We start from the raw sequence: 19,712 nt of genomic DNA on the forward strand, positions 1-19,712 counted from the left end.
TAATTGATTGTAAATTACAACATGGCTCAAAAAAAAAAATCACGTTTCTTTCGGAGACAAAAGGTTGTACTATCGGCAATAGACTTTGCATTCAGAATTTAATGAAACTTGGCATAGTTGTCCATTATTATATCATAATTAACCAGTTAAATTTTTAGGGGCCTTCAGAGAACTGAAACTCTGAACGTCCAATTTTCTGAAATAAAATAAAATCTGTGATTTCCCATAAGGATCAATGTTAAAATATCTTTAAAATATCTTTTTTTCAGTTCTCTGACCTCTAAAAATTTAACTGCTTAATTAAGATATAAGAATGGACAACTATGCCAAGTTTCATTAAATTCTGAATGCAAAGTCTATTACCGAGAAATTTGATTTTTATGTATGTCAAAGTACCTCATACATAAAACTCTAATAGCTTTTGCTATCTCAACACATTATATCATTTAAATTATGAGGATGAAACTGTACACTTCAATGGAGCGTCAACGTTGACTACGTCCTAGACCATATATTTAGAGAACACGGGTTCGAATCCCGACTTCTGTGTACTTTTTTCGCTGCTTTCTATTTGTTCAATAATTATCTGTGATTGAGGTGATATTTCTCTTTCGATAGATAGTTTTTAATGAAATGGAATTTTTTTTATTTTCATGTTTATGAACATAAATTAACATAAAAAGGCTGGAAGAACGGTCGGTCAGTTTATAGTATTAAAAGATAATTTGTTACATTGGCTAAATTCTAAGAAAATCTTTTTAAGTCCCTTATTCAATTTTGGAAGGGGGGGGGGGGTGTTGCTTGAGAAGAGCGCAAATATTCCAAAATCGATAAAATCTATAATAATTTCATTTAAGAAAAGCACTTCCTTCTTTTAGAAGAATATGATTATCGCAAAATGCCATATTGATAGTTAAATTAATTTATTTAAAAAAATATCTACCCTCCGGATGGTAAGTATGAATTTTTGACCCACTGCGCTAAACGAAATTGCCGCTTTCCGCCTCCAACGAGCGGAAAACTAGTAAGCAAACCACGACAGCAAGTAAAGAATGCCTCAAACCACATGCTAGTAACATTCGGCTTCGCCTCTGTCGACAATGAACATGAGATCCTTGTTTTAACTCCCTAGATGTGAAACACACTATTTCCTAATTTAAACATCTTAAACATACAATGTAGGGACGAAAAATAACGACATTTCTCTTTTCAAATTGAGGGTGGTTTTAAAATCGTTTAAATTTGGCCGATCTAGATATTGAGAAACATATTATCCTCTAGCTGAAATATTTATTTTGAAAAATCCTAGAGTTCTCATTTATTATCTTTGAGAATACTTATAATATTAACATCATTATAATTTTATGTTGAAGAATTTTTGTTATCCGCTCTGTATAAAATAATTATTAACGAATGCATTTTATATGCCCCGAAAACTTTATATATATTTATATTTATTTGATATCAACTAAAATTTTACAAATGTAATTACTTAGTAAAAGTCGAATTATCTATAAAACATTTGATAAGTTACCTGCATTATAAATACAGCTTTGTAATGAGATTCGCTTATTTACTATTTCTTTATATCGAATATTTAATTTCTTAGATATTATTTTGAATTACTTAAATAAGACCAACGGAGTAGTATTTGCCAACGGCATTGTATCTCGTGAGTCTGTAAGTCTATGTCGCAAGCAACTGTTAAATTCTTAAATAAATCTAATAACGAATATTTACTGAATAGATTGAAACATATTAAATTACTCGGATAAAAAGAAGGGATAGTAGAATCCGAAATACTTTCTATGAGAAATGAACCTTTTTTTTTCTCTTGAACGTTTTCAATATTCTGTGGCTCAGACTACCGCGCTATAGTCTTCACTTTACCTACCCTCACTTGTTCTCCCCTTTTGTTCACAATTTCATAGTTTTTAATTTTTAGTGCTGAACTGTTATTTTTTAGAAAATAAGACCTAATTGTGAATCTAAATCATTATTGAAACCTTTTGAACTCGCACACAAAATTTCATCAAAATCGGTTCAGCCGGATCACTTATTTGATATCATTATAAATAGCTTTCGAGAAAGTTTACACCAATTTTTTTTTCACGACATCTCGAAACGATAGAAAATTTTGCAAAACCGCATTTTACTGCACATCTATAAACCGTAAAACCTTTGTGAAAATTTTTTTTTTCCTAAAGCTTTGGCATGCGAGGTATAAAGTGATTGGAACGATGTTCTATTTGTCTTTTATTTGCATAAAACCCGCCACTGGCAATGGATTTGTTTTAAATAAATTTTGTAGTAACATATTGGTACAAATTGCATTTTATATTTATAAAATTTACTGCGTAAATAGGTAGTTGAACAGCTATAAGAAAAATAACTCGTCGAAACATAATGATAGGTTAGGTTAAGTTAGGTTATATTGGCTGTCCACGAAGGACTTACTTAGGCTGTAGAGCCCATTGTGATATCATATCTGTGTTTTACCACCTTTCCGCTGATAATTTCATTTATCAGCTCCTCAATTTCAGAATCGGAGTGCACCTCCTTCATGCATATACCATACACTACACCAGGCCATCACGACTATTAATTAAATTACTTTTGTTTCGACGGCGGGAATCGAACCCGCTACCCCAAGTATACCGCGGACGAAATTGGTTACGCCTTAACCAACTGAGCTAATAGGGCGACGAAAAATAGTGATAGCGAAAGAACTGAAAATATACATTAGAAAAGAATTTCGATTATTTTTAAGTGTGTAAATAATTTACTAAGGAAATGTTTAAAGAGGATCTCCTTCTGATAATTTCAAGCACATTTTTTAAATATATTCCTTATGCGTGTTCTGCGGTTGCGAGCTGGACAAAAAAAGGGTCCGACCGACACTTATTATTATCTTCTGGTTACGGTTCTGGCAAAGCCGTCAAGTCAAAACTCATTCATTGTAATCTCTTGTATCTTATGATTACTGTTCATAGATGACTTTTGTAAAAAATTTTAACAAGTGAAATTTCCAAAATTTAAAAAACCCCCGGCAAATGCGATTTATTACCTGTAAACCGAATTTTGGAATCGATGCCACTGAGAAACACACAGACGCAAAGATAAACACTTTAAACTTGTAACAAACCTTCTTAAATCATTACCAAAGTGATGGTGAAGGACATCAGATGAGATGAAAAGGATACTTTAGAAAGCTATCATTTTTTTGGACAATTTTTTGGAAATATGTTTGTTTGTTCTTTTTAATTATTGTTTTGAATTACCTAATTATTTTACCATTTCACTTTTCAAAATGTATTGAGCCAGGTTTATTTGACCATTCATTTCCATAGTAATTATTTATATGATAAAATTATAGTCATGCCTTTTCCAAACTGAATCGATTTTGAAGATCGTTGCCAATTTTTTAGTTTTCCCGAGTACGGAACACTAATTCGCACTTAAAACATAGTTATGAACACTCTCCGTTAATTTACCTTTCAAATGAAAAAAAATTACAATCGGTTCATCCGTTTAGGCGCTACGATGCCACAGACAGAACAAACAGACACATACACATAAAATTAAAAAGATGGCTGTACATAAAGTAATTGTACATATAGATGTTCTGTACATCTATAATTTAAATAAACATATTTTTTAATAAATATTTCATAATAATATAATTAATAATATAATATTTATTTTCAAAACTTGACAAACGGAAAATTTTTAAAAAAATGTTATTCAATAATACATAATTTATAACAAAAGGAGCATAGTTCCTACCGGGTGTCGCACGACATCTCTTGTTTTTATTTTATTTTAAATAGGCTTTATTAAACCAAATGCGCACAATTTTGATCGATAACCTTTGGCACATTTGGTTGAAAAATTAGAATTAAGAGAATCCTGCACAGAGAGACTCTAAATAGCTTGGATCATGCCCACAGTCCTTTCATTTTGACTTTTACAACCGAAAATAGAAGGAATATGGCGCATGGGACATTTAACTAAATTATGGTACATTTTATAGTTTGAAATTATTTCATATGTTCGTTGATTTTTTTTATTTTTAGTATCTTTTTAATACCTAAATTTATATGTTCGTAATTTAAAATTAATCGTAGCTCGAGGACGTAAAAGTTTTTCCACTCAATTAAATGAATTCATATTGACAGTTTTTCATGTACTGTATAAAAAGTGTGGATTGGACAATTTCATTGATTATGGAAAATGTTGTACCATTAAAATTAGTCTATTACCCCCGTTACTAAAAACGAAGCATAGGCATGATGCGTATTTCACTCAAATTTAAATTTTGGAATACATTTGTAAATAATCACAGAAATTAACAAATTTAGTTTTAAAAATGCAATTTTGTTTTTACCCTGACTATAAAATGGCGAGGGCTATATGTTTGACCCATATGTATGTATGTTCATCTGTTCGGACCTAGCTTCTAACCTACTTAACATAATTTGATTAACCATTAAATAGAATATATGGCGCTTTTAAGAGGACATCAAGTTATGTTCGAAAAACAAATTTCGATTTAATGATAGCGTGTTTGGTATCAAATTAGAGAACGTACTTAGCACATTTCAAAAATATATATATTGTTATACTTTCTCATGAAATTATAAATCCAAAATGGTTTAAATAAAATAAAGTTCGAAAACTAAGACCCAGTCAAGTACGGTATCGCGCTCTTAAAAGTATGAAAACAAGAAAATAATTTCATCTGAAATTGTTATGATAAGTAGAATCATCATTACAGTCGGGGGATGTCTAAGATTAAACAGATTTACACAAGACCGAAAAGAGGTCCCCTGACTGTAATGACGATTTTACTAGTCATAACAATTTCAGATGCAAATATTTTCTTGTTATCATACTTGAGTGCGATTCTGAAATTGTCGGGGTTTTAGTTTTCGAACCTAAGTTTATTCGTAATATAATGAGATTTTATGACTGAATTGAAAAATCAAAATTAATATTCAATTTCAGACGAAATGATAATTCATTAAACTAAACTAAATAGTTTAAAACATCGGGTATAATTTCTTCTGAAAAATCTTCCCTTCCGGATGAGAAAGTTCATATGCGTATTTTTATATGCCAGTTTTTCCTATACTAAACTTATATGCGATAATGGTTCGATCAAAGTTTCTATATATATTGATTCTAATAGTTCTTGTTCAATTGTTACGCATATCAAAGATCTAAGAATAAAGCTATAAAATTTCGCTTCTTGGCGATATGGAAGGGGGCTCAAATTACAAAGACTTATTTGGCCTGCTTGCTCTTGATATGTTGAGTGCTCCAATTTACAACAGCAGAATTGGTTCTAATGGTAGATTATGTTAAAGTTATGACAGTTTCTCAATGGCCTTGTAGCCGGGATAGCTTCATTTTCTAGGTGCAGGGTATTGACATTTTGAAAGAAACGCTAGCGGTAGAGATGTGAGTGTGCCATCAATCCGTTTGGTGAATTTATTGCAAATATGATAACAAATGAGGCATTGACTGTACAATTTCCCAATTTTATTACAAGTCGTTTTGGCAATATTAAAAATAATATTCTGTTTCAACACTATGTAGGGACGTTTCTGTCTAAAATTCAATACCCTGTAACTATATATGGACGCTATCCTGCAGGTACATATTTAGAAATTTAGTTGGCGCAGGTAGTAAATGTAACAGAAGTAATAGGATATAAACGTATTAAAGACCTTTTTTTAATCGCCGTGAATCTAACGTGGATCCTTTGAAATATGTCTATATTTGTTTGATGTTTCCGCAATAATTTTCTGCCCCAGGCACGTGCATACATTGCTTGTACACTAAATCAGGGCCTGCTTTCCCGGCTTCAAGTGTATTAACTACTGTCATTATTATAACTCGGACCATTTTGTGTACATCAAGATCTAGCAGAATCCATAATATAAAAGAGTATGGCCTAAAGCCATTTTTCGTAAGGATCGTTTCGAGCCCATCGTATGATATTAGTCTTTTCGTCGGGTTTCTTTGGGCCTTGTGCCCATAAACATATCATAGAAAGATACTTCAATTCTAAATAGGTACAATAAATGTTATTTTTGGAATAAGGGAATCATTTTAAAATTGATTTATTGTCAATCAGGGATCGGACTAAATTTGTTTTATTACTTCAGATGAAGAATTCTCATTTCACGAATAGAAAAATGAAGTTGATTTTAGAAAATCTTTACTAGTATGCAAGATATGAACGTTTAATATTCCTAATAAAACAAGTGAAAACAAACAATTCACTGAGTTAATTGTTGAAATACCATGTATAGACAGTGTTGATTACTCATACATGTCACATTACACATATATAACTGATATTCCCATATAATACACAGTATACAATTTGCGCATAATTTGCGCAACTAACGGGTAAACAGTAATGTTTACGAAAAAATGTTTTAAACAAAAGTTGTTTATTTTTTTATAAGAAACATTTTTTTTTTATTTGAACATTTAAACTTTTGTTCTATCTCTAACTGTTTACAACATGAGTCCTACGGAGACCTAATTTACCTATGTTGCTCTTTTACGAACTTGAACTCACTTTTTACTGCCTAAGCATGCTATAAATTTCAGCTTGATATCTCTTTTCGTTTTTGAGTAATCGTGATGACAGACAGGCAGACAGACAGACAACTGGAAAACTTGGGACTAAACTTAGTATACCTTGGTATATTTCATATACATGGTATCATAAAGAGACAGATACCCACTAGTGACGTCATGCGTAGGTATCGCCATAGGGATTGCATATAAAATTTTGTCCTGCTACAATGAGATGGGCAACATTTGAATGCAATCTTTGATTGCTTATAACTTCTTCGTTTTTTTCACTTTCAAATTTTGTCATGGTATCAAGTCTAGTTATACATTTTTATGAGTAATAGGCCAATTCGACAGCACGATTATCCTCTATTCTTTCAATGAAGTTTTGTTTAGAAGGATATTCAATTGATATTGCTATTTTTTTGCAATAACAATTGTTTTTTTTTGCCAATACATTGCGTGTATACTGCAATATGATGGTTCATCATTTCTTCACTAATAAAGTATATAAATAAATAATTATTTTTTTGTATATTATGTGTTATATTATGTAATGTCATGTGTTTAAAATTACCTTGATAGTCATGCAAGTGTAATGAAATCATTATTTTATATATATTCTTACTGTAAATGTTATTTTAAAGTCTAATATATGTTAGTTACCTACAAGTATACAGTATACCATACCTATTATAATATCTAATGTCCCATATGTATACCATGTAACTAACTATACTGGTAGACGGATTTATTAACGAGCTACTTATTATATAGGTGTTTTATATTATAATGTAGATGAAATTACACGCAACTTCACACACGGGTTTTAAAATACATATTTTTAAAAAAAAATTTAAAAACACAAATAGTGGAGCTCTTGGAGTATTAATATCATTAAAAACTATGATTGCCGAGATAATGAATAAAATAAAAATTAAAAAATTTATAGAACGTTTAGCATAAGTTTACCTATTAAAAAATTGTGATTTGGATTTTTAACCCTCCGAAGGGATGTAATATAAGTTTGACCGCTATGTGTGTCTGGCTTTGGCATCATAGCTCCTGTGGAGAGCGTTCTTAGTTATGTTTCAAGTGCGACCTTATGGCTCCATACCCGAAACAACTTAAAAAATGGCGGTGATCTTCAAAATCAGTCCAGTTTGGGGAGAGATTTGTAGAAATTTATTTATTTATTTATTATCCCATCTATTTACTTGTATTTTATTGACCCCCGTATTAAAAAGGGGTGTTTGACCACTATATGTGTGCGTTTGTGTTTGTGGCATCGTAGCGCCTAAACGGATGAACCGATTTTAATTTCTTTTGGTTTAATTTTAAAGGTTATTTAACGGAGAGTGTTCTTAGCTATGATTCAAATGCGAGCTAAGAGTTCCATTCTTGAAAAAACTAAAAAATTGGCGATGATCTTCAAAATCGATTCAGTTTGGAAAAGGCATGACGTATAATTTTAACATAAATAATTACTATGGAAATGAATGGTCAAATAAACCTGGCTCAATTCATTAAGAAAAGTGAAATGGTAAAATAATTAGTTAATTCACCTAATTAATCCATTTCCGGTTGTCCGTCCGTCCGTCCGTCTGTGGACACGATAACTCAAAAACGAAAAAAGATATCGATCTGAAATTTTTACAGCGTACTCAGGACGTAAAAAGTGAGGTCAAGTTCGTAAATGAGCATCATAGGTCAATTGGGTCTTGGGTCCGTAGGACCCATCTTGTAAACCGTTAGAGATAGAACAAAAGTTTAAATGTAAAAAATGATGCTTATAAAAAAATAAAAAACTTTTGTCTCAAACATTTTTTTGTAAACATCACTGTTTACCCACGAGGGCGTTAATTAGGTGCAAATTTTATAGTATGTATTAATATAGGAATATCAAAGTGAATATCTTTTGTTATTTACGTGACGTCAAAAAACAAACGATTGCGCATCAACACTTGCGCATTATATGAGAATATCAGTTATATATGTTTTAAATGTATGTATGTGAAATGTGACAGAGTTATCAACACTGCCTATACATGGTATTTCAACAATTAACTCAGTCAATTGTTTGTTTTCACTTGTTTTGAACCATAAATTAAAGATTTCTGTAAAAATTTAAAATAGTAAATGTCAGATTAAATTAAATTTTTTTTTAGTATCTATATCTTTATAGTTTATAGCTCATATGTTACTCTTATGTATGAACTATATTGCTGTACAGTTTCATTAAAAACCATTCGCTAGTTTTGGCGTGAAAGCGTAACAAACAAACAAACAAACAATCTTACTTTCACATTTATAATATATAGGGATTATATTTTAGAGAAATGTAAAAAATATTGTAAAGTTTCTCGCCTTAAGCTTATCTAAAAACCTAAAAGCCTTAACTAATCTGTATATGGTAACATATTTTGCTATTTTATTGTATCCCTTGCTTAGCGGACAATATTATTATTCATCAAATCCCCATTGTATTCCATTCACACATACGTGCGCTAATAAGTATAAAGTATATTATAAATCACCCCTGTACAATTATGTGTACCTACATTAAAAACATAAAACCTTGATTTGTATTAATTTTCTTACATGAATATAAATGAATATATACTATGTTTAGTCACCTACGTCATATTTATATGTTAGAGTAGTTCGGCTGTTCGAGCAAGTACGGTGAATGTTCATTTTCTTTGCGGTAAATAATAGTTCAAAGTCCCTTGATCTTAATAAGCTTTTAGGGTCTCTTGCGGGGTAAAATTGTAAGTTATTTCATTTTAAAATTGTGATTTTTATTACAGTACATTATGGAAGAACTCACAATAATGTTAATTGTACAAAAATTAATCGGTGATTAAGCTTCAAAAAAGTTTTCAAAATGAAAAAAATTTATCACAGATTCTGATTATACAGGAAAAAAAAAACAAAACAAAATAAAAAAATTTGGAAAAGGTTGACCCTGCAGGTCATCCCTGTAACTTCCCGCTAAGTATTGACTCATAACGTGTAAAAAATTTATGTTTATATTGAGCTTCTAGCTCAAAAATTTCATAGACGTTTGATAAAACACTATTTTTTAAATTTTCAAATCGCGATAACTTTAGAATGAATAAACCGATTTTCACGCGGTTGGTGACATTCGACGCAGTTTTTGAAGCTTCATGAAGAATCTTTAAGTTTCAATTGATAGAACAAAAAATTTTGAGGTTATTCCGAAAAAACGCTTTTTTGGGTTTTCTTTCGTCAACGATAACTCACGAACGAATCAACCGATTTTGACCGGACTGGTGGTGATCGACCTGGTTTTTTGATGTTGAGAGCTGATTATTTTTGGAATTGATCGATACAGCCGTTTAAAAGTTATTAAAAAAAAAACACTTAAAAAAAAATTTTTTTTTGCAGTTTTTTGAGATTTCTCGAAATCTATCGGTTCGAATCTAAGTTTGGTCAAGCCCTTTCGAATAGAACCAACCGCGATCAAATCGGACAAGCCGTTCAAAAGTTATGAGAGGTTTACATACATCCACACACACACACACACACACACACACTCATACATATATACAGCCATACAGACACCCTCGCGGAAGTAGTCAGGGAAGCTTCCTGACACCTTAAAACGTCGAGATCTGATGAAAACTCGATTTTGGCAAAACGGGGTGAAAACAATAACTTCCCTATTTTCTTAGCGGGAAGTTAAAAAAACAAAAAAGTTTTCCAAAAAGACAACGTATAAAAACATGGATTTTGACGCCTTTACGATATTTTTAAAGCATTTTATTACATTTACGTCATACCAATTGCCTAGTTTACTACACAGTCAACTACTCAACAGCCGGACTACCTTAAATACATAAAATTTAATATATTATATACACATTTTACGTAATACTTCTAATGTGGGTGCTTATTTTATCAATGTGTCAAGCATTAGTTTGATAGATTAAAACGAATGGATTGCGATTTAAAAAATTCAAAAAATAATATTTTCAAAATTTAATTCACCTTTCAATTATAGTTAATTTCTCCTAAACCATACAGAGAATCGTTATGCATTTTTCACAAAAGACGTATAAAAGGATGATTACTAAATAAATCAAAATTCAAATTTTTGATATCATTTTCATTTCTACGGTATCGAAATACCTAAAAGAGTTGAAATGAAAATGATAACAAAAATTTCAAAATTTATTTATCAATTAATCACCCTTGTATAGGAACTATAACTATTTTTTGTACGGTTTCTGAAAAATGTGTCCTTTTTGCTAAAAACACTGACTTAGAAAGTTTATTTCTCATAAACTGTATAAAGAATCGATATACATTTTTCACAAAAGACGTATAAAATAGGATGATGAATTGATAAACAAAATTTCGATTTTTTGGTAATAAATGCTTTCAGAATGAATCAAATCGTAGCAAAATTTAGTTCGAATGCATTTGTTCGACGAATATTATTTATAATACAAATCTTCCGCAAATATATAAATAATAAGCAATTTATTGTACAATTTGTTAATTATTTTCGTGTGAACTTATATGAAGTATGTATAAAAATATAATTTATAGGGCAAAGTTATAAGAATTGTGTTTTTAATAGGAAAAATTATGTTACTAATTCATTTGTACACTCCCACACTTTCATAATATCATCAATAAAAACTAACTAATATGTAAAAATTATAATAAATACTAGAATGATATCCGCCCGTTTCGGTGGACAATTTCCATTTTTAAATAAAAGATTACCGCATTATAGAAATATTCGAAACAAATTTAAAGTTGTATCTTTTGTATTATTCTGATTCTTAAGCTATATTAAGGCACAGTTTCATTCAAATTCATTGAGTAGTTTTTTAGTGAAAGCGTAACAATTAAACATACAATGTCACTTTTGATTATATAATATATAAGGATCTTACTGAAAAATAAAATTAAAAAACTTGATTTTGTGAAAAGTATCTGAGAAAATATGAGACTAGTATCTACTTACATAATATAAAACAAGTGAAAACAAACAATTGACTGAATTAATTGTTGAAATAACATGCATAGGCAGTGTTGATTACTCTATCACATTACACATATATACATGTCGCACATACATAACTGATATCCCCATATAATACATAGTAAACAATTAATGCCTAATTTGCACCCTCACGGGTAAACAGTGATGTTTACGAAAAAAAGTTTCAAATAAAAGTTGGTAATTTTTTTATAAGGAATATTTTTTACATTTAACTTTTGTTCTATCTCTAACGGTTTACAAAATGAGTCCTACGGACGCGAGAGCCAATGGGCCTATGTTGTTCATTTACGAACTCGACCTCACTTTTTACGTACTGAGTACGCTGGCGCCGTAAAAATTTCAACTTTCTATATTTTTTCGTTTATGAGTTATCGTGTTGACGGACAGACGGGCAGACAACCCAAAATGGACTAAATAGGTGATTTTATAAACACCTATTCCAAAATTTTGTTCGTAGCATCAATATTTTTAAGCGTTACAAACTTGGAACTAAACTTAGTATACCTTGCATATTACATATATGCATGGTATAAAAAGGATTTCAATCATTTTGGTCATTTTCATACAATGCATACAATGAATTTTACTTTCTTTCTCGTCATATCAAATTTGATAATAAAGTCAGATTTTTTTGGCTTTCCGTTGTGTCGTTATTAGTTTATCGTTTTTGATAAAATCAAAAAAGGTCCCATCTTATAATTGGTGTATTTCTTGAATGACTTGACCGGAAAAAAGGCTTAATATATAAGAATTTTCTTTTAATATGTTTAATTTAGTTGTAGTTAAATCTTGTTCGAACAGAATTCTTGATCAAACAATAAAAATGCAGTCTATTGACAGTTCAAGTTACTTTTTTTTGTAGTTACTAAGGCCAAATTAAAAATCGCTTGGCAAATCTCTCAGTGCTTTTGTATCCTCAAAACCGTCCAAAGATTTGTCACGAAAACTTACTGTCTAATTTCCTTCAAAACTACTCCACCTAAGAATTCGCATACTTTTATGATTCTGTATTTTGCTTCTTATTTCCGGTTCTTCCTCCAATAATTTCCACAAATTTAGCTGTGGGGATGTATTTTTAAAGGAAAAATATGAAATTTCATGATTTTCTTCAACAGAAAAACTTTATTTTACTATTGACAAGTCTGCCAGAACCAATTTTTGTACTCGAAAAAATACAGTGACTTGAAGTTTATGCAACTGTGATTATTTTTTAACCGTTAGGGTTATTTCAAATTGCTTGATTAAGCAAATTTAATTCGCGTATATATTACATTGAATTTTGCATCACTTCCTCGTCTTCCGACAATAATTATTTTTCTTTATAAAACATACAGATTAATAAATACATGAAATATTATCGATATGTAAATTTTAAGTGATTTACAAATGATTTCACAAACATTAAAAACAATTGCATATTTTAATGAATCAAAAACAATTGAAATCATTAAATAAGAATAATAAAAACAAAAAAATAAACGAAGAATATTAAGAGAAAAAACACCAAAGACAGAACACAAGTAAAAAAAAAATTGAGAGTTTATTAAAAAAACAATGAGTTATGTTTGTTACATTAATACTTTCTATACGAAACGTATCATTAATAGTGAATGGTTGTGATTGTATTAGTTAAAGACGATGTTGAAGATGGTGCTATTAGTACACCAGGACATCAACAACAGCAAACATCACGATACAATAACAATAATACATCAATTCAATGGCAATCATCATCCGCCTCTTCCTTGACTCAAACATCGGCATCGAGATTTAATAATTATCCACAACGCCAACAACAACATAGACCGAATGTTACGGTCACTTATATCAGTTGTGTACGAATAACACCCTCACAATTTTGTTCTCAGGTACGACGTGGTGGTGACAACAACGAGGGTGGTGGAACACTTGTTGGTGTTGGTGACGAGGAGACAGGCGATACATTTGCTACAACTAAAGAGGGTATGTGTGTATATTAAACGTTTTTATCTTTTATCTTATTTTTTTTTTACTCATTTTTTTATGTCCAATTTTTTTATTGAACTTTTTATATTGTTTCAATGTCATCAAACTACAATTTTGTTTTCCCCTTTTTGCATAAAAATGTGTGTAGGGTATTGTTATTACTTTCGTGTTGATTTTGCTTAGTCGAAATGTTTCGTCATGCTATACGAAGTCTTGGATTACTTACAATACGATCTCTTATAGAGATAGACGAATATACCACAAAAGAGAAACACTTACTATAGGGTGTTCTGCTATGTTTGACAAAATGCCTCAAAATATTGATTTTCCCAATAAAACGCCACAAAAAAGTTTATTATCTGCAAAATAAACACACTTTCTTGCTATAAAAATAAATTAAATTTTAAACCTATTTCAAAATTACGACTTTTAATTTTAATATGCTTTTATGACTCAAAATCAGAAGATTTAAGTATATTTCTATATAAATTTTAATTCTTATCAAATTTCATAATTTATTTTTAAACTACCGAAAGTACCCTATTGGATACTAGATACTAGGTAAATCTGTGAAAATTTCAAGATAGTTTACCTAGAAATTGTAAAAATATCATTTGTTAACTTCCCAGAGCAAGTTAATGTAATGCGGCCGATTTTAAAAATCTCTAGTTTAACATATTTCCGCGGTTTCAAGACCGCGATATCCGAATCAAAATTTTTACATGTGGTCTTTGTGTGTGTGTATGTTCGTATGTTCGTTCGGATTCCTTCGCCTCATCATTATATATTATTCGGATTCCTTCGCCTCATGACATAAACACTGTGACTGGGCTTATTCGACGCGTAATCCCGTATTTAAGAACTGAAAGAGTTTTCAGCAGAATTAGTTGAACCGTTTTAATGGTAATAAAAAAAGTGAATAAACATCTGAAAAGTGGATAAAACATCGATCATTATCCATGGAGATAATGATCGTTCCAGCATTAGTTGCGGTACATCTATGAAGGCTAGCAAGAACGTTTTTTTAATGTTTTTTCCCCCTCTGGGAAGTTAGTGTGGACTACACAGGTCGACTATGTACTGCCAATTTATTGATTGTTGAGTTTGAAGCGTACTCTGCTGTTTCCTGCAAATCACCTGCAAAACTAGAATCATCCAATATGGAAATAGTTAAGCAATTAATTCTGTTCAAGACTGATTAAATTGCGATCTACTTTTTTGGAAAATCTCTCAAACTTCACAGTTATTACTGCAGTGGTAAGACGGGTATTCCGGTGATAAAATCTTTACAGTGAATTTTCTTGTCACAATTTGTGTCAGATTTCGGAAACCATAATCTTTATGGCCGATCCTTTTACAATTCTTTTACAATCATAATTACGTTTATGATCTTTTCTAACGCACTTATCAGTGTAAATGGCTTCTTTATCAAGATTTAAATAAAAGGCTTGATTTTGTTTTATATGAATTTGGATTGTCTAAATCAATTCCTAAAATTTTAAAGGGGATTGCCCGATTATTTAAATAAATAAATGACTTCAAAAGTAGGCATCTTTAACATTGGTTTTATGGTAAAACGGTAGATGGATGATATGTTTTCATATATTCCTCCAAAACCAGTTCGTGGAAATTAAAAAAAAAAAAAAAAAAACTATTTAAATTTAAGTTAAAATCTTAATATTTGTGCAGTTTGATAATATTTGTGATTTGTGAATAAAATAATAATATATAATATTTGTGCATTAAGTTTAATTAATTAGTGTTTTCAATAATTTTAATTTGACATTTTCTATAACATTAACATGTAAAGAATTGCAAATTAGTCATAACAGCCTACTTTATAGCCAAAATTTTTCACAGGAAGCGCTGGCATCGTTTTTATTGTCCCTACTATGACTACGCCCACAACGAATAGGTATATATAAAACGAAAAGTAAGAATCAATTTTTCGATATCTGTCGTAATTTTCAAAATATCGAAAATTGAAAATTTTGTTTAATTATTTAGCTTTCGATATTTCGAACATCAAGGTAGATATAGAAAAATTTCATTCTTCATTTTTGTCTACATTCATGAAGTAACCCAACAACCCTGAATTTAAAGTTGCCTTGGTGTTCGTACTATCTTAAGTTCCCGAAATCTAGTAAGTAGAGAGAATTTTGTTGTTGATAAGGAAGCGATATTCATCAGAATATCCTTTCTGAATACTTAAATTAATTTATTTTTGAGGGTCATCTGATTAATTAACTACAAAATTTATTGAATATGAAATTCTTCGTTGTTCGAAAACTTTTCAACAAATTATTTAAAATAAATAGTCTTTACAAGTATTCACACACAACTAAGTTTACTGTATTGTTACAGTAACTAGGTATATACTTAGATGTATATAAGAAATTAATTCCATGTAATGTATACTTAATTTGACCTTGTACAACCTTGCTCATAAAACTTCTACGTGACCTTTATTATAAACTAGTTATAAAAAAATTTGCTTATTTTATTATTGTTTCCATTAGAATATATATTCTTTAAAAAAATATTCAATTACAATTATACTATGCCTAGTTAAATTATCGAACACTTAATCAAAAGCGAAAAAAAATTTTTTCTTTAAAGCTTTTCTGTAAAATATATTTTAAAGTGGATACAGTTGAACTACGAGCTAAACCAGAATTGAATAAAAATCTATGATCAACAATAGCTTCTGATCGGTTAGAGATGAAAGAGTATTATTCGGGGACTCCAATCGTATCGTATAAAATAAGAATACCTATCGTTATCGTATTTTCTGTTCTTGTAAAGTATTCCATACATTATTACTGTTTGAACTATCCACCGAATTGGAGATGGTATCAGCTTTCAAAGAAGTGTTAGTAATAATACTTGAGAGTTTTAAAACAGATAGAAAATAACCTTGTCCCTATTTGAACTGTCTACTCGAATTTCTACTTTCTAGGTGAAAGACTTCTCTTTCTATGAATATACACACCAAAGTAAATAAAAGGTGGAATAATTACCTCTTTTATGGAATTAAAACGTGAAATCCACACACACTAATTACCCAACTAAAATTTGAACCAAATTAATCATTGGAACCCAATTGGATGTTAATGGATTATGATCAGTTGGATAATTCCAGTTAGCACATGGGTGGGAACCTGATAAGATAACTTAATGGAAAAATAAAAGGCTCAAAATTGGGCTTGCCTATTTGGACAGGGATGGTAACCTTATGGGATTGCCTCATGTAAAAATAAATTTCTCGGTAATGGGCTTGTCCAGTTGCGACATGCATGGGAACATGTTGGAATAGCCCAATGACTTTCCGAACTTTGATTTTAAGCCACCATGAGTTTTTTCGCATTGGAATTTGTACGGGAATACATTGGGACACCCCAACGAAGGAATATTGTTTTAAATGTTTTTTTTTCACATTTTGATTTTGCTGGGAACACCATCAAATGATAATTCTTGTAACACATAAATTAGCAATTTAAAGAAACCCCCAACACAAAATTAGGTCAGATAGATTCGTCTGTGACATCGTAGCTCCTAAACGGATTCATTGAGAGTATTCTTAACTATTTAAAAAAAATTTGATCAGCTGTTTGACGATCATCAGGTCTTCTCTTTTCTTTCGCATTTGAAAATAGCTAAAAACACTTTCTATCAAATTATCTTTCAAACAAAGAAACAAAAATAAAATCTTTTCATCCGTTTAGGAGCTGCGATACAACAGGCAGACACACAGATACACATATACACAGACTCTTTAAACTTATAACAACCCTCTTTGTTTGTTAAAATATGTATCGGTGTACTTTTAGTGACAATGACATACTAAGAGGAATTTTACCAGGTGTAGACAATAGGAAATAATCAATCCTAATGTCGCATTGGCCCTATTACCCATAAAAATATAAAACTAGACTTGATACCAAACAAAATTTGAGTGAAAGTGAAATTAAATTTGATTAAAAAACGAAGAAGTTTTAATCTATCAAATATGCAATTCAAAGGTTGTTCATTTCCTTTAAGCAAAACAAAGTTTTATATGTAATCTCTATGGCGATACCCAAGTACGACGTCATTAGTAGGTATCTTCCTCTTTGTTTAATTAGGAATTTTAAACGTTCATATCTTGCATACTAGTAAATATTTTTGAAAACCAACTTCACTTTTCTATTTGTAAAGTGAAAATTCTTCATCTGAAGTGATAAAAAAATTTAGTCCGATCCCCTATTACATATGGACGTTCCACTGTACAAAAATACAATTTTAGTAATGCTGATAAAGTTATTTTAAATGAAATGTAATACAATTTTTTTATTACACCAAAATAGTAACTAAATAAAATTTTTTTAACTTACTTTTTTTTTTGGTTTCATAGTAAAATTTAAGCACCTATGTGAATGAAACGTTTGATGTTTTCTTAAATAGGGTAATAATCGTATAAAGATATTTAAGGCTTTCGAAGTTGGATAGATATACCATCAGTTGTAGTGGCTATAATATACTATAGGTATATATGTTATGAAAGTGGTACTCAAGTGGAAATTTTTATTTTTATATTTAATACTAAAGGTTATTAAATTTAATAGACTTTTTAATACTCCTTTTTTTTATTAATTACATTTTTTCCATTCGTTATTCAACTATGTTTTTCAATTTTCCAACATTCGAAAAAGCAACAAAAAATTATGTTTTTATTGGTCTGTTGTGTAGGCAGTTGTGCAAAAAACCATTTATATTCAAGTAATACTATCCGTTCATTTTGTTTTCATTAAATTTATGGTAATTTTTCAATTTGTGTAACAAAAAAGAACGAGAAATATCGTGGGAAACCCGTTAGAAACTATGTTCTTCTCGCAATAATTTATATTAATTTTTTTTTTAATTTTAGATTTAAAAATACAAATCTTTTTCACATTAAACTGTTAATAACTCAAAAACGGTGAACTTTAGGAAAAAATCACAAGGAGCCTGTAACGACATTGCAATTGCGTTTCCATCGAAAGTATGTACATTGGATACATGCGACTTTGCTTTGTAGAAAAATATTACCAAGTAACGTCTGTTTTTTGTACTCCATATAATTGCGGAATAAATTCTCAAATATAGTGATTTAATTTCATATTTTAGATTTCAGATGTAAGAGCAAACTCTTACAAGCCTTTTTGACGTAAAATTACGCAAAAAACGAGTAGTTTTTTTGGTTCAAAACATTGACAATTGACTATTTTTGTGGTGGGGGAGGGATATACAAAAATTGGACCAAGATGGTTTCTGGCTACATCCGGAATAAAAATTTATAAGCTTTTCTGAACAAGAATCAATTTTCAAAATGCGGTCCTCGATTTTTGCACACTCAAGTCTATCTAGCGCCTGCTCTAATACATTAAAATTATTCAGTGGTTTTGCGGTTTTTATTTTAACTTTATAGTTGACCTTCTTGACTTACAGAATATTTTATAAATGGAATTTAAAAAGTTTTGATTAGAGTTAAATTTGTTCAAATTTAATTGCAATTTTAATTTGATTGCAATTTTGTTAAGAAACTAACACTTTTTCCCAAAATTGTAAAATGGGTAAAATTCTAGATTCTAGATTCATTAAAATTTGAGCATTAAAAGACGAATCGCAGTTTTCTTAGGTGAATAGTGTTTTTATTGATGCATTAAGACTATAATTTCCAATCATTTCTCCGCAAAAAGTTTAACGTTTGCATAATTTTTAAATCTCGAACTAAAAAAAAGGATATTATAAGTTTGACCGCTATATGTGTGTGTGTGTCTGTATGTCTGTGGCATCGTAGCGCCTAAACAGATGAACTGATTTTAAATTTTTTGATAGGAATTTTAATGGAGAGTGTTCTTAGCTATTCTTCAAGTGCGAATTTAGGGTTCCGTACTCGAAAACACCAAAAATTATCGATGATCTTCCAAATCTGCTCAGTTTGGAAAAGGAAAAATGAAATTTAATGGAGAGTGTTCTTAGGTGTGTTTCAAATGTGAGACCCGAAAAATTTGTCGAGGGTTTTTTAAATTTTGTAAATTTCACTTATAAATATTATCGAAGATAATAAATGAGAACTCTAGGATATTTCGAA

The 19,712-nt window shown here is 30.1% G+C and overlaps 1 protein-coding gene across 2 annotated transcripts in view; it reads left to right on the forward strand.

Moving 5' to 3' along the window:
- The window catches only part of LOC123293932 (putative uncharacterized protein DDB_G0291812), a 260,485-nt gene that overhangs the window by 90,843 nt on the left and 149,930 nt on the right, over positions 1-19,712 (forward strand). Inside the window, exon 2 of one of the 2 annotated variants that reach the window (XM_044874933.1) lies at positions 13,504-13,597. In XM_044874933.1, coding sequence (XP_044730868.1) covers positions 13,504-13,597 — 94 coding nt within the window. Of the gene's footprint in view, positions 1-13,141; positions 13,598-19,712 lie in introns of those variants that run through there. The other variant, XM_044874932.1, reaches the window with a different exon arrangement.

The sequence above is a fragment of the Chrysoperla carnea genome, chromosome 2 (assembly GCF_905475395.1).
Source record: "Chrysoperla carnea chromosome 2, inChrCarn1.1, whole genome shotgun sequence".
NCBI classification, from domain to species: Eukaryota; Metazoa; Arthropoda; class Insecta; order Neuroptera; family Chrysopidae; genus Chrysoperla; species Chrysoperla carnea.